General features: G+C 40.6%; 1 protein-coding gene across 1 annotated transcript in view; it reads right to left on the reverse strand.

The window, feature by feature from the left end:
* Positions 1 to 18,687, reverse strand: part of LOC130923722 (high-affinity choline transporter 1-like) — a 32,097-nt gene extending 13,410 nt beyond the window's left edge. Inside the window, exons 1-5 of the mRNA XM_057849650.1 lie at positions 18,228 to 18,687; positions 15,399 to 15,512; positions 15,066 to 15,221; positions 14,662 to 14,810; positions 14,456 to 14,599 (exon numbers count right to left, since the gene is read on the reverse strand). Of these exons, the coding sequence (XP_057705633.1) occupies positions 14,456 to 14,599; positions 14,662 to 14,810; positions 15,066 to 15,221; positions 15,399 to 15,512; positions 18,228 to 18,411 (747 nt within the window). The 5' untranslated portion in view covers positions 18,412 to 18,687. The remainder of the gene's footprint in view (positions 1 to 14,455; positions 14,600 to 14,661; positions 14,811 to 15,065; positions 15,222 to 15,398; positions 15,513 to 18,227) is intronic.
* Positions 18,688 to 18,891: the final 204 nt, after the last annotated feature.

Genomic DNA, 18,891 nt, shown 5'->3' on the forward strand with positions numbered 1-18,891 from the left:
CGAGCACTAGACGTGCGAAGGCCCTATTGTTTTGCAAAGGATTATTATTATTATTATTATTATTATTATTATTATTATTATTATTAGGGCCCGAGCACTAGGCGTGCGAAGGCCCTATTGTAATGCAAAGGATTATTATTATTATTATTATTATTATTCTTCTTTCTTCATGGCAAATGAAAATGGCCAATTTGGAGGCCTGAACATGCACGAAAAGTCACCAAAATTTGCACATACGTGCAGATTCGCGTAAAATTTGATAATCTAGCGTCGTTTTGAAAAAATGTCAAAAAATGGCTCAGTGGCGCCCCCTTGACCCTTAAAATTTTCAAAAAGGCCTTTCCTCTCAGGTTTTCAACGTAGAGCGATGAAATTTGGGGAGTAGATACCTTATGCCTAACTGTTCAAAAAAGCCTCTTGCACCCATATTCCAAATCTGACAGGAAATCGGATATTTTGGATCAAATGTGAAATTTTTTCGGTTCACAGTTGGAGTTTACGTTTGGAGGCCTGAACATGCACGAAAACTCACCAAAATTTGCACATACATGCAACTTTGCGTAAATTTTGATAATCTACAAAAAAATTTAACAAAATCGCTCAGTGGCGCCCCCTTGAAATTTTCAAAAAGGCCTGTCCTATTAGGTTTTTTCAACGTAGAATGATGAAATTTGGTGAGTCGATACATTGTGTAAAACTGCTCCAAAAAGTCTCTTGCACCAATATTCCAAACCCAACAGGAAGCCGGAAATTTTGGATCAAATGTGAAATTTTATCGATTTACATTTGAGACCTTGTCGCTGAAGAAAATAGTTGGATCGTCTTCAAAATTGGTCAGACTATTCAGGAGACATATGAGATCTTAAGTTTTCAAAATGGTGAGTTTTCACTCAAGGGTCTGACCTGGGCGTGGTCCCAAAGTCGGCCATTTTTGGGCAAAATACCAAATTCAGAATATGATTAAAAACTCGGTGATACAACGTTCAATCTTTTTCATTTCTAGCATGTATATGAGATATCCCAGCCTGAACACGACTGCATTGAAATATTACCCATTAGGCCTGGCGCCCCCTAGTGGAAACAGGAAATGGCCTTCTTTACGAGACAGGCTCCTCCTCCAAGGGAAAAAAATCTATTGACCTCAAACCTGTTTCAGGGGAGCCTCAAGACATGTGTTCAGGTCCCTGATGAAAAATATTGAGGTTTCGTTGAAGCGGAGAGGTCCAAACTGGAAGTGAAAATGACCGTCAACAATTTGTCTCGCCAAAAACTTTGAACAGTCATAACTCGGCAGATATGCAACATATCTGCGCCAAACTTTCCGTGTTTTTTGAGAGTCATACCCTGAAGGTTCTTGTAGGGGTCATTTGCATCAACTCTACAGTGCCAACTAGTGGCGACAGAAAGAAGTTTTAAAAAAGGCCTTTCCTATTGGGTTTTTTCAACATAGAGCAAGGAAATTTGGGGAGTAGATACCTTATGCAAAACTGCTCCAAAAAGTCTCTTGCACCCATATTCCAAATCCAACAGGAAATCGGGTATTTTGGATCGAATGTGAAATTTTCATGGGTTCACAGTAAGAGTTTACATTTGGAGGCTTGAATATGCATAAAAACTCACCAAAATTTGCACATACATGCGGCTTTGGATAACGTTCGATAATCTTGCAACGTTACGAAAACATGTAACAAAATGGCTCAGTGGCGCCCCCTTGAAATTTTCAAAAAGGCCTCTCCATTTAGGTTTTTTCAACGTAGAGGGATGACATTCGGAGAGTCGATACCTTGTACAAAACTGCTCCAAAAAGTCTCTTGCATGCATATTCCAAACCCAACAGGAAATCGGGTATTTTGGATTGAATGTGAAATTTTTATCGATTTACAGTGTGCACATTTTACACCTTGGCACCTAGGGAATTAGTTTGATCATTCTCAAAATTGGTGAGACTGTTCATGAGGCATATGAAATCTTAAGTTATAAAAATGGTGTGTTTTCATTCACGGGCCTGACCTGGGCGGGGCGCCAAATTCTTCCATTTTTTCGCCAAAACACCGAATTCGGAAAATGACTGATAACTCCCTCATACAACGTTCAATCTATTTTAAATCTGGCATGTGTGTGAGGTATACCAGCCTGAGCAGGACTGGATTGAAAATTTACCATTTGTGCCTGGCGCCTCCTAGTGGGAACAGGAAATGCCCTTTTTTACGGGACACACTCCTCCTCTAAAGGGAAAAAATCAATCTACCTCAAACCTGCATAAGGGAAACCTTAAGACCTGTCTTCAGGTGCCTGATGAAAAATATTGAAGTTTCGTTGAAGCGGAGGGGTCCAAACAGGAAAGTGAAAATGACTGTCAACAATTTTTCTCTCCAAAAACTTTGAACAGTCATAACTCGGCAGATATACAAGATATCTGCGCCAAACTTCCCGTGCTTGTTGAGAGTCATACCCTGAAGGGCCTTGTAGGGGTCATTTGCATCAACCCTACAGCGCCAACTAGTGGCGATAGAAAGTCACTCGTTTTTCCAAAACATGTCCAGTTCTTTTCAGGTTGGTCATTGTAGTTTCAAGACCTATTAAAATACTTTTTTACGGCCCATGTCCACGTGTCTCTGTCTGTTGCCGTGACGACCCTTTGTTCGTCATTTAAAGGAAATATTTTTTTTCAGAGACTCAGGGAGCTTATAGAGCCACAATAGTTGGCACACTTGGTCGAATTGGCCCAGTTAGAAGATTAATTTTGGTTTTGAATAAGGGCCTGGCCGCACAGCTCAGAAGTGGCTCCTTTTTTGTAGTACTCTCTCCAATAGGGGTTTTTATCTCTTGGGTGTGGGAATGTAAATAGGCGACTTTCGAGCATGTTAGGTTCTAATGAGATGATTAGAGAGGAGGATCTGCCACCACCCTGACCTGCACACAGTCCGAGTTGCGTGACGTCCGAGTTGCGCTAGATTGCGAGGGCCCGTTCAGTCCTGCTTGCAGGCCTAGTTATTATTATTATTATTATTCTTTTTTCAGGGCAAATGAAAATGGCCAATTTGGAGGCCTGAACATGCACGAAAAGTCACCAAAATTTGCACATACGTGCCGCTTCGCGTAAATTTCGATAATCTTGTGTCGTTTTGAAAAAATGTCAAAAAATGGCTCAGTGGCGCCCCCTTTACCCTTAAAATTTTCAAAAAGGCCTCTCCTCTCAGGTTTTCAACGTAGAGCAATGAAATTTGGGGAGTAGATACCTTATGCCTAACTGTTCAAAAAAGCCTCTTGCACCCATATTCCAAATCCAACAGGAAATCGGATATTTTGGATCAAATGTGAAATTTTTATCGGTTCACAGTTGGGGTTTACATTTGGAGGCCTGAACATGCACGAAAACTCACCAAAATTTGCACATACATGCAACTTTGCGTAAATTTTGATAATCTACAAAAAAATGTAACAAAATCGCTCAGTGGCGCCCCCTTGAAATTTTCAAAAAGGCCTTTCCTATTAGGTTTTTTCAACGTAGAACGATGAAATTTGGCGAGTCGATACATTGTGCAAAACTGCTCCAAAAAGTCTCTTGCACCCATATTCCAAATCCAACAGGAAGTCGGAAATTTTGGATCAAATGTGAAATTTTATCGATTTACATTTGAGACCTTGTCGCTGAAGAAAATAGTTGGATCGTCTTCAAAATTGGTCAGAGTATTCAGGAGACATATGAGATCTTAAGTTTTCAAAATGGTGTGTTTTCACTCAAGGGTCGGGCCTGGGCGTGGTCCCAAAGTCGGCCATTTTTGGGCAAAATACCAAATTCAGAAAATGATTAAAAACTCCGTGATACAACGTTCAATCTTTTTCATTTCTAGCATGTATATGAGATATCCCAGCCTGAACACGACTGCATTGAAATATTACCCATTAGGCCTGGCGCCCCCTAGTGGGAACAGGAAATGGCCTTCTTTACGAGACAGGCTCCTCCTCCAAGGGAAAAAAAACTATTGACCTCAAACCTGTTTCAGGGGAGCCTCAAGACATGTGTTCAGGTCCCTGATAAAAAATATTGAGGTTTCGCTGAAGCGGAGAGGTCCAAACTGGAAGTGAAAATGACCGTCAACAATTTGTCTCGCCAAAAATTTTGAACAGTCATAACTCGGCAGATATGCAACATATCTGCGCCAAACTTTCCGTGTTTGTTGAGAGTCATACCCTGAAGGTTCTTGTAGGGGTCATTTGCATCAACTCTACAGTGCCAACTAGTGGCGAAAGAAAGAAGTTTTAAAAAAGGCCTTTCCTATTGGGTTTTTTCAACATAGAGCAAGGAAATTTGGGGAGTAGATACCTTATGCAAAACTGCTCCAAAAAGTCTCTTGCACCCATATTCCAAATCCAACAGGAAATTGGGTATTTTGGATCGAATGTGAAATTTTCATGGGTTCACAGTAAGAGTTTACATTTGGAGGCTTGAATATGCATAAAAACTCACCAAAATTTGCACATACATGCGGCTTTGGATAACGTTCGATAATCTTGCAACGTTACGAAAAAATTTAACAAAATGGCTCAGTGGCGCCCCCTTGAAATTTTCAAAAAGGCCTCTCCATTTAGGTTTTTCTAACATAGAGTGATGAAATTTGGAGAGTCAAAACTTTGTGCAAAACTGCTCCAAAAAGTCTCTTGCACACACATTCCAAATCCTACAGGAAATCGGGTATTTTGGATTGAATGTGAAATTTTTATCGATTTACAGTGTGCACATTTTACACCTTGGCACCTAGGGAATTAGTTTGATCATTCTCAAAATTGGCGAGCCTGTTCATGAGGCATATGAAATCTTAAGTTATAAAAATGGTGTGTTTTCATTCACGGGCCTGACCTGGGCGGGGTGCCAAAGTCGGCCATTTTTTCGCCAAAACACCGAATTCGGAAAATGACTGATAACTCCCTCATACAACGTTCAATATATTTTAAATCTGGCATGTGTGTGAGGTATACTAGCCTGAGCAGGACTGGATTGAAAATTTACCATTTGTGCCTGGCGCCTCCTAGTGGGAACAGGAAATGCCCTTTTTTACGGGACACACTCCTCCTCTAAAGGGAAAAAATCAATCTACCTCAAACCTGCAAAAGGGAAGCCTTAAGACCTGTGTTCAGGTGCCTGATGAAAAATATTGAAGTTTCGTTGAAGCGGAGGGGTCCAAACAGGAAAGTGAAAATGACTGTCAACAATTTTTCTCTCCAAAAACTTTGAACAGTCATAACTCGGCAGATATACAACATATCTGCGCCAAACTTCCCGTGCTTGTTGAGAGTCATACCCTGAAGGGCCTTGTAGGGGTCATTTGCATCAACCCTACAGCGCCAACTAGTGGCAATAGAAAGTCACTCGTTTTTCCAATACATGTCCAGTTCTTTTCAGGTTGGTCATTGTAGTTTCAAGACCTATTAAAATACTTATTTACGGCCCATGTCCACGTGTCTCTGTCTGTTGCCGTGACGACCCTTTGTTCGCCATTTAAAGGAAATATTTTTTTTCAGAGACTCAGGCAGCTTATAGAGCCACAATAGTTGGCACACTTGGTCGAATTGGCCCAGTTAGAAGATTAATTTTAGTTTTGAATAAGGGCTTGGCTGCACAGCTCAGTAGTGGCTCCTTTTTTGTAGTACTCTCTCCAATAGGGGTTTTTATCTCTTGGGTGTGGGAATGTAAATAGGCGACTTTCGAGCATGTTAGGTTCTAATGAGATGATTAGAGAGGAGGATCTGCCACCGCCCTGACCTGCACACAGTCCGAGTTGCGTGACGTCCGAGTTGCGCTAGATCGCGAGGGCCCGTTCAGTCCTGCTTGCAGGCCTAGTTATTATTATTATTATTATTATTAGGGCCCGAGCACTAGACGTGCGAAGGCCCTATTGTAATGCAAAGGATTATTATTATTATTCTTCTTTTTTCATGGCAAATGAAAATGGCCAATTTGGAGGCCTGAACATGCACGAAAAGTCACCAAAATTTGCACATACGTGCAGATTCGCGTAAATTTTGATAATCTTGCGTCGTTTTGAAAAAATGTCAAAAAATGGCTCAGTGGCGCCCCCTTGACCCTTAAAATTTTCAAAAAGGCCTCTCCTCTCAGGTTTTCAACGTAGAGCAATGAAATTTGGGGAGTAGATACCTTATGCCTAACTGTTCAAAAAAGCCTCTTGCACCCATATTCCAAATCCAACAGGAAATCGGGTATTTTGGATTGAATGTGAAATTTTTTCGGTTCACAGTTGGAGTTTACGTTTGGAGGCTTGAACATGCATGAAAACTCACCAAAATTTGCACATACATTCAACTTTGCGTAGATTTTGATAATCTATAAAAAAAATTAACAAAATGGCTCAGTGGCGCCCCCTTGAAATTTTCAAAAAGGCCTTTCCTATTAGGTTTTTTCAACGTAGAACAATGAAATTTAGTGAGTCGATACATTGTACAAAACTGCTCCAAAAAGTCTCTTGCACCCATATTCCAAACCCAACAGGAAGCCGGAAATTTTGGGTCAAATGCGAAATTTTATCGATTTACATTTGAGACCTTGTCGCTGAAGGATAAAGTTGGATCGTCTTCAAAATTGGTCAGACTATTCAGGAGACCTATGAGATCTTAAGTTTTCAAAATGGTGTGTTTTCATTCAAGGGTCTGGCCTGGGCGTGGTCCCAAAGTCGGCCATTTTTAGGCAAAATACCAAATTCAGAAAATGATTAAAAACTCCGTGATCCAACGTTCAATCTTTTTCATTTCTAGCATGTTTATGAGATATCCCAGCCTGAACACGACTGCATTGAAATATTACCCATTAGGCCTGGCGCCCCTAGTGGAAACAGGAAATGGCCTTCTTTACGAGACAGGCTCCTCCTCCAAGGGAAAAAAATCTATTGACCTCAAACCTGTTTCAGGGGAGCCTCAAGACATGTGTTCAGGTGCCTGATGAAAAATATTGAGTTTTCGTTGAAGCGGAGAGGTCCAAACTGGAAGTGAAAATGACCGTCAACAATTTGTCTCGCCAAAAACTTTGAACAGTCATAACTCGGCAGATATGCAACATATCTGCGCCAAACTTTCCGTGTTTGTTGAGAGTCATACCCTGAAGGTTCTTGTAGGGGTCATTTGCATCAACTCTACAGTGCCAACTAGTGGCGACAGAAAGAAGTTTTAAAAAAGGCCTTTCCTATTGGGTTTTTTCAACATAGAGCAAGGAAATTTGGGGAGTAGATACCTTATGCAAAACTGCTCCAAAAAGTCTCTTGCACCCATATTCCAAATCCAACAGGAAATCGGGTATTTTGGATCAAATGTGAAATTTTTATCGGTTCACAGTAGGAGTTTACATTTGGAGGCTTGAACATGCACGAAAACTCACAAAAATTTCGACATACATGCGGCTTTGCATAACGTTCAATAATCTTGCAACGTTACGAAAACATGTAACAAAATGGCTCACTGGCGCCCCCTTGAAATTTTCAAAAAGGCCTCTCCATTTAGGTTTTTTCAACGTAGAGGGATGAAATTCGGAGAGTCAATACCTTGTACAAAACTGCTCCAAAAAGTCTCTTGCATGCGTATTCCAAACCCAATAGGAAATCGGGTATTTTGGATTGAATGTGAATTTTTTATCGATTTACAGTGTGCACATTTTACACCTTGGCACCTAGGGAATTAGTTTGATCATTCTCAAAATTGGCGAGACTGTTCATGAGGCATATGAAATCTTAAGTTATCAAAATGGTGTGTTTTCATTCACGGGCCTGACCTGGGCGGGGTGCCAAAGTCGGCCATTTTTTCGCCAAAACATCGAATTCGGAAAATGACTGATAACTCCCTCATACAACGTTCAATCTATTTTAAATCTGCCATGTGTGTGAGGTATACCAGCCTGAGCAGGACTGGATTGAAAATTTACCATTTGTGCCTGGCGCCTCCTAGTGGGAACAGGAAATGCCCTTTTTTACGGGAGACACTCCTCCTCTAAGGGAAAAAAAAAAATCAATCAACCTCAAACCTGCATAAGGGAAGCCTTAAGACCTGTCTTCAGGTGCCTGATGAAAAATATTGAAGTTTCGTTGAAGCGGAGGGGTCCAAACAGGAAAGTGAAAATGACTGTCAACAATTTTTCTCTCCAAAAACTTTGAACAGTCATAACACGGCAGATATACAACATATCTGCGCCAAACTTCCCGTGCTTGTTGAGAGTCATACCCTGAAGGGCCTTGTAGGGGTCATTTGCATCAACCCTACAGCGCCAACTAGTGGCAATAGAAAGTCACTCGTTTTTCCAATACATGTCCAGTTCTTTTTAGTTTGATCATTGTAGTTTCAAGACCTATTAAAATACTTATTTACAGCCCATGTCCACGTGTCTCTGTCTGTTGCCATGACGACCCTTTGTTCGCCATTTAAAGGAAATATTTTTTTTCAGAGACTCAGGCAGTTTATAGAGCCACAATATTTGGCACACTTGGTCGAATTGGCCCAGTTAGAAGATTAATTTTGGTTTTGAATAAGGGCTTGACTGCACAGCTCAGTAGTGGCTCCTTTTTTGTAGTACTCTCTCCAATAGGAGTTTTTATCTCTTAGGTGTGGGAATGTAAATAGGCGACTTTCGAGCATGTTAGGTTCTAATGAGATGATTAGAGAGGAGGATCTGCCACCACCCTGACCTGCACACAGTCTGAGTTGCGTGACGTCCGAGTTGCGCTAGATTGCGAGGGCCCGTTCAGTCCTGCTTGCAGGCCTAGTTATTAGGGCCCGAGCACTAGACGTGCGAAGGCCCTATTGTAATGCAAAGGATTATTATTATTATTATTATTATTATTATTATTCTTCTTTCTTCATGGCAAATGAAAATGGCCAATTTGGAGGCCTGAACATGCACGAAAAGTCACCAAAATTTGCACATACGTGCAGATTTGCGTAAATTTCGATAATCTTGCGTCGTTTTGAAAAAATGTCAAAAAATGGCTCAGTGGCGCCCCCTTGACCCTTAAAATTTTCAAAAAGGCCTCTCCTCTCAGGTTTTCAACGTAGAGCAATGAAATTTGGGGAGTAGATACCTTATGCCTAACTGTTCAAAAAAGCCTCTTGCACCCATATTCCAAATCCAACAGGAAATCGGGTATTTTGGATCGAATGTGAAATTTTTTCGGTTCACAGTTGGAGTTTACGTTTGGAGGCTTGAACATGCACGAAAACTCACCAAAATTTGCACATACATTCAACTTTGCGTAAATTTTGATAATCTACAAAAAAATTTAACAAAATGGCTCAGTGGCGCCCCCTTGAAATTTTCAAAAAGGCCTCTCCTATTAGGTTTTTTCAACGTAGAACAATGAAATTTAGTGAGTCGATACATTGTACAAAACTGCTCCAAAAAGTCTCTTGCACCCATATTCCAAACCCAACAGGAAGCTGGAAATTTTGGGTCAAATGCGAAATTTTATCGATTTACATTTGAGACCTTGTCGCTGAAGGATAAAGTTGGATCGTCTTCAAAATTGGTCAGACTATTCAGGAGACCTATGAGATCTTAAGTTTTCAAAATGGTGTGTTTTCATTCAAGGGTCTGGCCTGGGCGTGGTCCCAAAGTCGGCCATTTTTAGGCAAAATACCAAATTCAGAAAATGATTAAAAACTCCGTGATCCAACGTTCAATCTTTTTCATTTTTAGCATGTTTATGAGATATCCCAGCCTGAACACGACTGCATTGAAATATTACCCATTAGGCCTGGCGCCCCTAGTGGAAACAGGAAATGGCCTTCTTTACGAGACAGGCTCCTCCTCCAAGGGAAAAAAATCTATTGACCTCAAACCTGTTTCAGGGGAGCCTCAAGACATGTGTTCAGGTGCCTGATGAAAAATATTGAGGTTTCGTTGAAGCGGAGAGGTCCAAACTGGAAGTGAAAATGACCGTCAACAATTTGTCTCGCCAAAAACTTTGAACAGTCATAACTTGGCAGATATGCAACATATCTGCGCCAAACTTTCCGTGTTTGTTGAGAGTCATACCCTGAAGGTTCTTGTAGGGGTCATTTGCATCAACTCTACAGTGCCAACTAGTGGCGACAGAAAGAATTTTTAAAAAAGGCCTTTCCTATTGGGTTTTTTCAACATAGAGCAAGGAAATTTGGGGAGTACATACCTTATGCCTAACTGCTCAAAAAAGCCTCTTGCACCCATATTCCAAATCCAACAGAAAATCGGGTATTTTGGATCAAATGTGAAATTTCTGTCCATTTCTAGTACAGTTTACATTTGGAGGCCTGGACATGCACGAAAACTCACCAAATTTTGCACATACATGCGGCTTTGTGTGGATTTCGATAATCTTGCAACGTTACAAAAAAATGTAACAAAATGGCTCAGTGGCGCCCCCTTGAATTTTTCAAAAAGGCGTTTCCTATTAGGTTTTTTTAACGTAGAGCAATGAAATTTGGGGAGTCGATACCTTGTGCAAAACTGCTCCAAAAAGTCTCTTGCACCCATATTCCAAACCCAACAGGAAATCGGGTATTTTGGATCGAATGTGAAATTTTTATCAATTAACAGGGTGCACATTTGAGACCTTGTCACAGAGGGAATCAATTGGATCATCTTCAAAATTGGTTAGACAATTCAGGAGACCTATGAAATCTAAACTTTTCAAAATGGTGTGTTTTCATTCATGGGTCTGACCTGGGCGTGGTGCCAAAGTCGGCCATTTTTTCGGCAAAATGACAAATTCAGTAAAGGACTAATAGCTCCTTGAAACAACGTTCAATCTTTTTCATATCTGGCATGTATGTGCGGGATCCCACCCTGAACACGAGTGCATTGAAATATTACTCATTAGGCCTAGCGCCCCCTAGTGGGAACAGGAAATGCCTTTTTTACGAAACAGGCTCCTCCTCCAAGGAAAAAAAAATCTATTCACCTCAAACCTGCATCAGGGGAGCCTGAAGACATGTGTTCAGGTGCCTGATGAAAAATACTGAGGTTTGGTTGAAGCAGAAGGGTCCAACAGGAGAAGTAAAAATGACTGAAGCCATTTCGTCTCACCACAAGTTTTGAACAGTCATAACTTCTACAACATATCTGCGCCAAACATATCGTGCTTGTTGAGTCATAGTCTGAAGGGTCCTGTAGGGGTCATTTGCATCAACCCTACAGCGCCAACTAGTGGCAATAGAAAGTCACTCATTTTTTAAAATATATGTCCAGTTCTTTTCAGGTTGGTCATTGTAGTTTCAAGACCTTTTAAAATACTTATTTTACGGCCCATGTCCACATGTCTCTGTCTGTTGCTGTGATGACCCTTTATTCGCTCCTTTTTTGTAGTCCTCTGTCCAATAGGGGTTTTTATCTCTTAGGTGTGTGAATGTAAAGAGGCAACTTTCGCGCATGTTAGGTTCTAATGAGATGATTAGAGAGGACGATCTGCCACCACCCTGACCTGCACACTGTCCGAGTTGCATGACGTCCGAGTTGCGCTAGATTGCGAGGGCCCGTTCAGTCCTGCTTGCAGGCCTAGTTATTATTATTCTTCTTTTTTCAGGGCAAATGAAAATGGCCAATTTGGAGGCCTGAACATGCACGAAAAGTCACCAAAATTTGCACATACGTGCGGCTTTGCGTAAATTTCGATAATCTTGTGTCGTTTTGAAAAAATGTCAAAAAATGGCTCAGTGGCGCCCCCTTGACCCTTAAAATTTTCAAAAAGGCCTCTCCTCTCAGGTTTTCAATGTAGAGCAATGAAATTTGGGGAGTAGATACCTTATGCCTAACTGTTCAAAAAAGCCTCTTGCACCCATATTCCAAATCCAACAGGAAATCGGATATTTTGGATCGAATGTGAAATTTTTTCGGTTCACAGTTGGAGTTCACATTTGGAGGCCTGAACATGCACGAAAACTCACCAAAATTTGCACATACATGCAACTTTGCGTAAATTTTGATAATCTACAAAAAAATTTAACAAAATGGCTCAGTGGCGCCCCCTTGAAATTTTCAAAAAGGCCTTTCCTATTAGGTTTTTTCAACATAGAACGATGAAATTTGGCGAGTCGATACATTGTGCAAAACTGCTCCAAAAAGTCTCTTGCACCCATATTCCAAACCCAACAGGAAGCCGGAAATTTTTGATCAAATGTGAAATTTTATCGATTTACATTTGAGACCTTGTCGCTGAAGAAAATAGTTGGATCGTCTTCAAAATTGGTCAGACTATTCAGGAGACATATGAGATCTTAAGTTTTCAAAATGGTGAGTTTTCACTCAAGGGTCTGACCTGAGCGTGGTCCCAAAGTCGGCCATTTTTGGGCAAAATACCAAATTCAGAAAATGATTAAAAACTCCGTGATACAACGTTCAATCTTTTTCATTTCTAGCATGTATATGAGATATCCCAGCCTGAACACGACTGCATTGAAATATTACCCATTAGGCCTGGCGCCCCCTAGTGGGAACAGGAAATGGCCTTCTTTACGAGACAGGCTCCTCCTCCAAGGGAAAAAAATCTATTGACCTCAAACCTGTTTCAGGGGAGCCTCAAGACATGTGTTCAGGTCCCTGATGACAAATATTGAGGTTTCGTTGAAGCGGAGAGGTCCAAACTGGAAGTGAAAATGACCGTCAACAATTTGTCTCGCCAAAAATTTTGAACAGTCATAACTCGGCAGATATGCAACATATCTGCGCCAAACTTTCCGTGTTTGTTGAGAGTCATACCCTGAAGGTTCTTGTAGGGGTCATTTGCATCAACTCTACAGTGCCAACTAGTGGCAACAGAAAGAAGTTTTAAAAAAGGCCTTTCCTATTGGGTTTTTTCAACATAGAGCAAGGAAATTTGGGGAGTAGATACCTTATGCAAAACTGCTCCAAAAAGTCTCTTGCACCCATATTCCAAATCCAACAGGAAATCGGGTATTTTGGATCGAATGTGAAATTTTCATGGGTTCACAGTAAGAGTTTACATTTGGAGGCTTGAATATGCATAAAAACTCACCAAAATTTGCACATACATGCGGCTTTGGATAACGTTCGATAATCTTGCAACGTTACGAAACAATTTAACAAAATGGCTCAGTGGCGCCCCCTTGAAATTTTCAAAAAGGCCTCTCCATTTAGGTTTTTCCAACATAGAGTGATGAAATTTGGAGAGTCAAAACTTTGTGCAAAACTGCTCCAAAAAGTCTCTTGCACACACATTCCAAATCCTACAGGAAATCGGGTATTTTGGATTGAATGTGAACTTTTTATCGATTTACAGTGTGCACATTTTACACCTTGGCACCTAGGGAATTAGTTTGATCATTCTCAAAATTGGCGAGACTGTTCATGAGGCATATGAAATCTTAAGTTATAAAAATGGTGTGTTTACATTCACGGGCCTGACCTGGGCGGGGCGCCAAATTCTTCCATTTTTTCGCCAAAACACCGAATTCGGAAAATGACTGATAACACCCTCATACAATGTTAAATCTATTTTAAATCTGGCATGTGTGTGAGGTATACCAACCTGAGCAGGACTGGATTGAAAATTTACCATTTGTGCCTGGCGCCTCCTAGTGGAAACAGGAAATGCCCTTTTTTACGGGACACACTCCTCCTCTAAAGGGAAAAAACCAATCTACCTCAAACCTGCATAAGGGAAGCCTTAAGACCTGTCTTCAGGTGCCTGATGAAAAATATTGAAGTTTCGTTGAAGCGGAGGGGTCCAAACAGGAAAGTGAAAATGACTGTCAACAATTTTTCTCTCCAAAAACTTTGAACAATCATAACTCGGCAGATATAGAACATATCTGCGCCAAACTTCCCGTGCTTGTTGAGAGTCATACCCTGAAGGAACTTGTAGGGGTCATTTGCATCAACCCTACAGCGCCAACTAGTGGCGATAGAAAGTCACTCGTTTTTCCAAAACATGTCCAGTTCTTTTCATGTTGGTCATTGTAGTTTCAAGACCTATTAAAATACTTTTTTACGGCCCATGTCCACGTGTCTCTGTCTGTTGCCGTGACGACCCTTTGTTCGCCATTTAAAGGAAATATTTTTTTTCAGAGACTCAGGCAGCTTATAGAGCCACAATATTTGGCACACTTTGTCGAATTGGCCAAGTTAGAAGATTAATTTTGGTTTTGAATAAGGGCTTGGCTGCACAGCTCAGTAGTGGCTCTTTTTTTGTAGTACTCTCTCCAATAGGGTTTTTTATCTCTTGGGTGTGGGAATGTAAATAGGCGACTTTCGAGCATGTTAGGTTCTAATGAGATGATTAGAGAGGAGGATCTGCCACCACCCTGACCTGCACACAGTCCGAGTTGCGTGACGTCCAAGTTGCGCTAGATTGCGAGGGCCCGTTCAGTCCTGCTTGCAGGCCTAGTTATTATTATGTTTTAACCTCCATTATATCAACTATATGTGCACATATGTTTCTGTAGGTTGTACAAGCAAAACACTCACCAACAAAAACATCTGATCAATCCACTGCCACATTCTGTCTGATTCAACAGAGGTGACCCAAGGGGCTTGGTAGGTAAAGTTTAAAGCAGTCGTGGTGATGTCCACTGAATAAGTGTTCATCAGCAGGAAAGGGATGCATAGCCACTGTAAGAAATGCAAATAGTTTCTACAAATGTTTGATGAATTGTATAAATTGAATCACTAACCAGACCAAAGAACATGAGCGTCAGCTGAACAATGTCTGTGTAGGCTACAGAAAAGAGTCCCCCCAGCAGTGTGTAGATGATGGAAATTGTAGCTGAAATCCAAATGCAATGCGCGTATGACAAGTCTAGAATCACGCTCATTGATGCACCTAAAAGTGACAAAGGTGTCAGACACACATATGATGATGCATGATTATTGTATCATTATTATCATTAATATTATTATAAATATTATTGTAATGTTTTGTAGTTCACTTTTTATTATTATCATTTTGTGTCTAATCTTTTCCTTGTATTGTGCTGTTATAATCTGGACCTTGAATCCGTGAATAAAATCTTATCTATCTATCGACACCAAGTACCAATTTGTTAAAAAATACCTACATAACAACTGATTAACTTACCCAAGCCCATAAGAGTTGATGGGACCCAGACAATATCATTCATTATCAGTGCAACAGAAAAAACTCCACTGATCACTCTTCCATATTTGTCACAAAATGGATCCATCATTGTCAAGTATTTTTTGTCTCTCATTGGCTTGGCGAGGAAAACTCCCCCTTCGGTCACACATAATTGCAATTGTTTGTTGTGACGCAACAAAGAACATGTAAAATTCAACCAACCTGCTTTAAACATTTTGCAGAATCATTCAAACAAGTGGCTTTGTACATACAACACATACATAGAATCTGCATTCCCGATAGAAATCAAATGGCCACAGGAGAAGGTCTTACCTATTAGAAAAGACAAGGTGATTGTAATTGGCATAACTGCCCAGGCCAGTCCTAAATCTGGAGTGTAAACTATTTCACTCAGTCCAACGATGAATCCTCCACCGGTGAAAGTAGCTGTAGGATGCAACAAGTACAATACAAATATCAACTTTGCCCACTCTCTAGAAACATTTAGATGTGAGATTGTTCCTCCCCGACATGAACAAAACATTTTCTTCCTCAGCGATTTCAAGGACTATCAGTGCATCCCTTCTCTGCAACATTTAAATGGAATGAGAGGAGCTGCTCCAATTGGCAGCGAATGGACAAGACAAGACAAGTAGTTTCAAAATTGTTGTGTGCATTAACATAGTTATTAAGATGTCATGATTAATTTAATAACGTGGGCATCAGACTAGAGAAAAGAAAGAAAGAAAAGTCCAGCGACACCATTTTAGTTTTCCACAGGGGCCTGCAAGTTTAGACATGCTGGGGATTAGGTTGTCCGCATGGTGTGAATGACAAGGCGGTCATTGCAAAGATGTTAAATTTGGAGTAATATATAGACAAAGAGCCACTAAACACAGTTGGTCCGGTCTTTTGTCATGTATAAACTTTGCACGAAAAGGGATTAAGACGTGCCGTTCAACCCAAAAACTCCAAGAAAATTTACAACACGGTCTGGACTCTTTGTCTGTTGTATGGGCCTGTACTTGAGTGAACTTACTGTACTTCTGGTCTTTCTGTGGACCATTTCACTTGGAGACGAGCACCAAGTACCGTAGTTTGAAATGCTAGCTAGATATTTCGTGCATAGTAAACAGATAGCCCTTCTCGCTAATCAGTTCACATGAATTTGAGTTGCTCTGTTTCAAGAATGTTGGCGATTCCTGGTAAAATATCACCCACGTCATTCACCACAGTAAAAATAAACGTTTGCCACCACAACCAATTAGTCTGGCGTCTTCTTTTTGTTATTCTACTTCCACTCTTTAATACTTTAATTCGATGCATAATCTGCCAGCCTGGATGCCCCGTGGCATGGTGTTGTCTAACAGGTCTGTCTTTGAACTACTACAAGTGAGTACAGTCCAGTCCAGTGTGAGAAAACTTGAGATGGTTGGTGGATCGTTTGTTATTAATGGTGTGCCGTGTAGGTCACTTCATAGCAGGAGTAATAAGGAAAGAATAACATTTTCTGATTCTGTCCAGATGTTAAAACTGGAAAGTTTAACAGTATGCTGTTTTTTTAAAATACTGGTGTCACAGAATCCTTCAATGTAGTATCGACTAAAGGCTTACAATTATGCATGCATAATTCATATTTCATAAAACGTCAATGTTTTGGCACCTTGAACCAAGAGAAAAGATTTGTACTGTGCAAAGAAATATACAGTATTTTAATTAATCTGATAGTTGAAATATTTTTCACACAGTTTTACAAACAGCTTCTCTCTGATAATATTTCCAAATCTGGCCATCCTGAGCATCACATATTACAGTTTTTCTGAATTGCTTTGTTACGTTTCTCAGATCAGAATTAAAATCCTCAAAACTGCTTGTTCAAACCTCACAACATTGTATCACTGGTGCACATAAAAAAAAAAGTTTTTTTATTTCTTTGAGCAAGTTGCAGATGTTTTTGTGCATCCATGCATATTATTTTGTACAATTTCCTGCTGTTTCCTACATTATCAGATGGATCTGTCATGATGGTCAAAATGGGTTATCATGGGTCTCTATTGAACAGTCTCACCACCCACAACATTTAGTCATTAGTTAATTGCATAAGTCTTCACATGCAAAATGGATGATCATGTCAGAATGTCAACATGTGTGTGCTTATTTCAAAACATTTTCATTACTCATTTTCTAAATCTGTCTTGAATTGGTGAATTGCTACCACGTGAATCTTTGGCCACAGAGCTACAATCGATGTGCCATTCCAAAGGAGAGGGAACATAACCACGGGTGCTGCCATCGCAGAAAATGGTGTGCTCACCCATCTTCCCATCATGGGGCCTGACAGAACAGAATGTCTTGTCAGTTTTTTATACACACTCTACATGGATCTCATTCCTGAACATGAGAGGGATCCGATTGGGGATAACCTGCCAAAATTTGTAGTAGTTTGGGACAAAAATTTCCACCACTCCAGCCTAATCGGAATGGTTTGCAAACCACAACAGAATCGTAATGGAGTTTCTCCCAACATACTCTCCATTCCTCAATCCCATAGAAATTTTTTTCTCCACATGGAGATGGCAAGTGTGTGATTGCCAGCCGCACACTCAGATGACTCTTCATGCCATGAATGCAGCATGCAGTGACATAACAGCAGAGCCTGGATAAGGCATGATCTGTATTGTAATGACATGGTCTGTCAAGACATTTTAAAAACCGTAAAAGTGTGAAATGAATCTTGTCCAGTTTCTTGCAATCAATCTGCCACTCGAAAGATGTACGTAACTTGTAATTTTCATCAAAATTTCGCAAACCATCTTCAGCATCAGAGCCTTCCACCTAAGTAACTGTTCAATTGAGAGCATGACTAAGCAATTTGACTGTCTTATCTGAACATAATGAAACAAGGACTTGTCATTCTAACAGCACTGACATGTTCATTGACACAAAAATTTAATTTTGAGTGATAGAAGAAGAATTTTGCACAAAAAACGGCTTTTGCAGGTAATCCATGTTGTTTTGCCCCTTGTACGACGTGTTGAGAAAGTCACAAACTGCTTTGAGAATTTCTATTCTGCTCTGAGAAATGTACCAATTCAATTCAGAAAAACTGTAAAATCATTGAAACAACATGATTTGACGTCAGTCTTCTTATATATACTTTACCTGTCATGGTGAAGACTCCCACTATGAGATGTATCCCTCTATTTCCCAGCAGTGTGATGTCCATCTGATTTGCTTGCCAGTTCTTACGCATCTTCTTGGTCTTCCTAGAAGCCCAGATGCCAGTGCCCAGCACCAGCAGGTAAAAGACCACTATCAGGGCAACACCTGGGATGTTCACACTCATTTTGCTCACAGCGAATGATTTGTTTGCAACTTTCCACAGACGCTTTATTTCAGCATTCCAGCCCTACAGGAGTTTGTAATTTCGATTGTCGAGCCAAACAGGTTTGAAATTACATCCCATGCCCACTGAGCAATTGTGAAATTTTAAAAGATAATTTTGATGATGTTAAATAAACATGTGCAACCACTCATAGAAAACCATTAATTTCCATTTTCTTCCACATCAACTGCTAATCACACGCTAGCATCAAGACATGCCCTGAAGCAGACCCGAATCAGGTTGAATGCAGCCCCTTTCACACACTCCGAAACACCGGGAATATCGCAGGATTTAACCGTGCAGCAGTTGTATGTGAAAACAATTTCCTGGGTCGGCTGACACGGAGATTACATGGGCATTTCACAGGTCGCGTCTTAGTATAATGTCCGGGACTTTCCCGGGAAGCGGTGTGCGTAAAAGCAGGCACGGTGGCTGATGGCG

Source organism: Corythoichthys intestinalis, chromosome 11, assembly GCF_030265065.1.
Source record: "Corythoichthys intestinalis isolate RoL2023-P3 chromosome 11, ASM3026506v1, whole genome shotgun sequence".
Taxonomy (NCBI): domain Eukaryota; kingdom Metazoa; phylum Chordata; class Actinopteri; order Syngnathiformes; family Syngnathidae; genus Corythoichthys; species Corythoichthys intestinalis.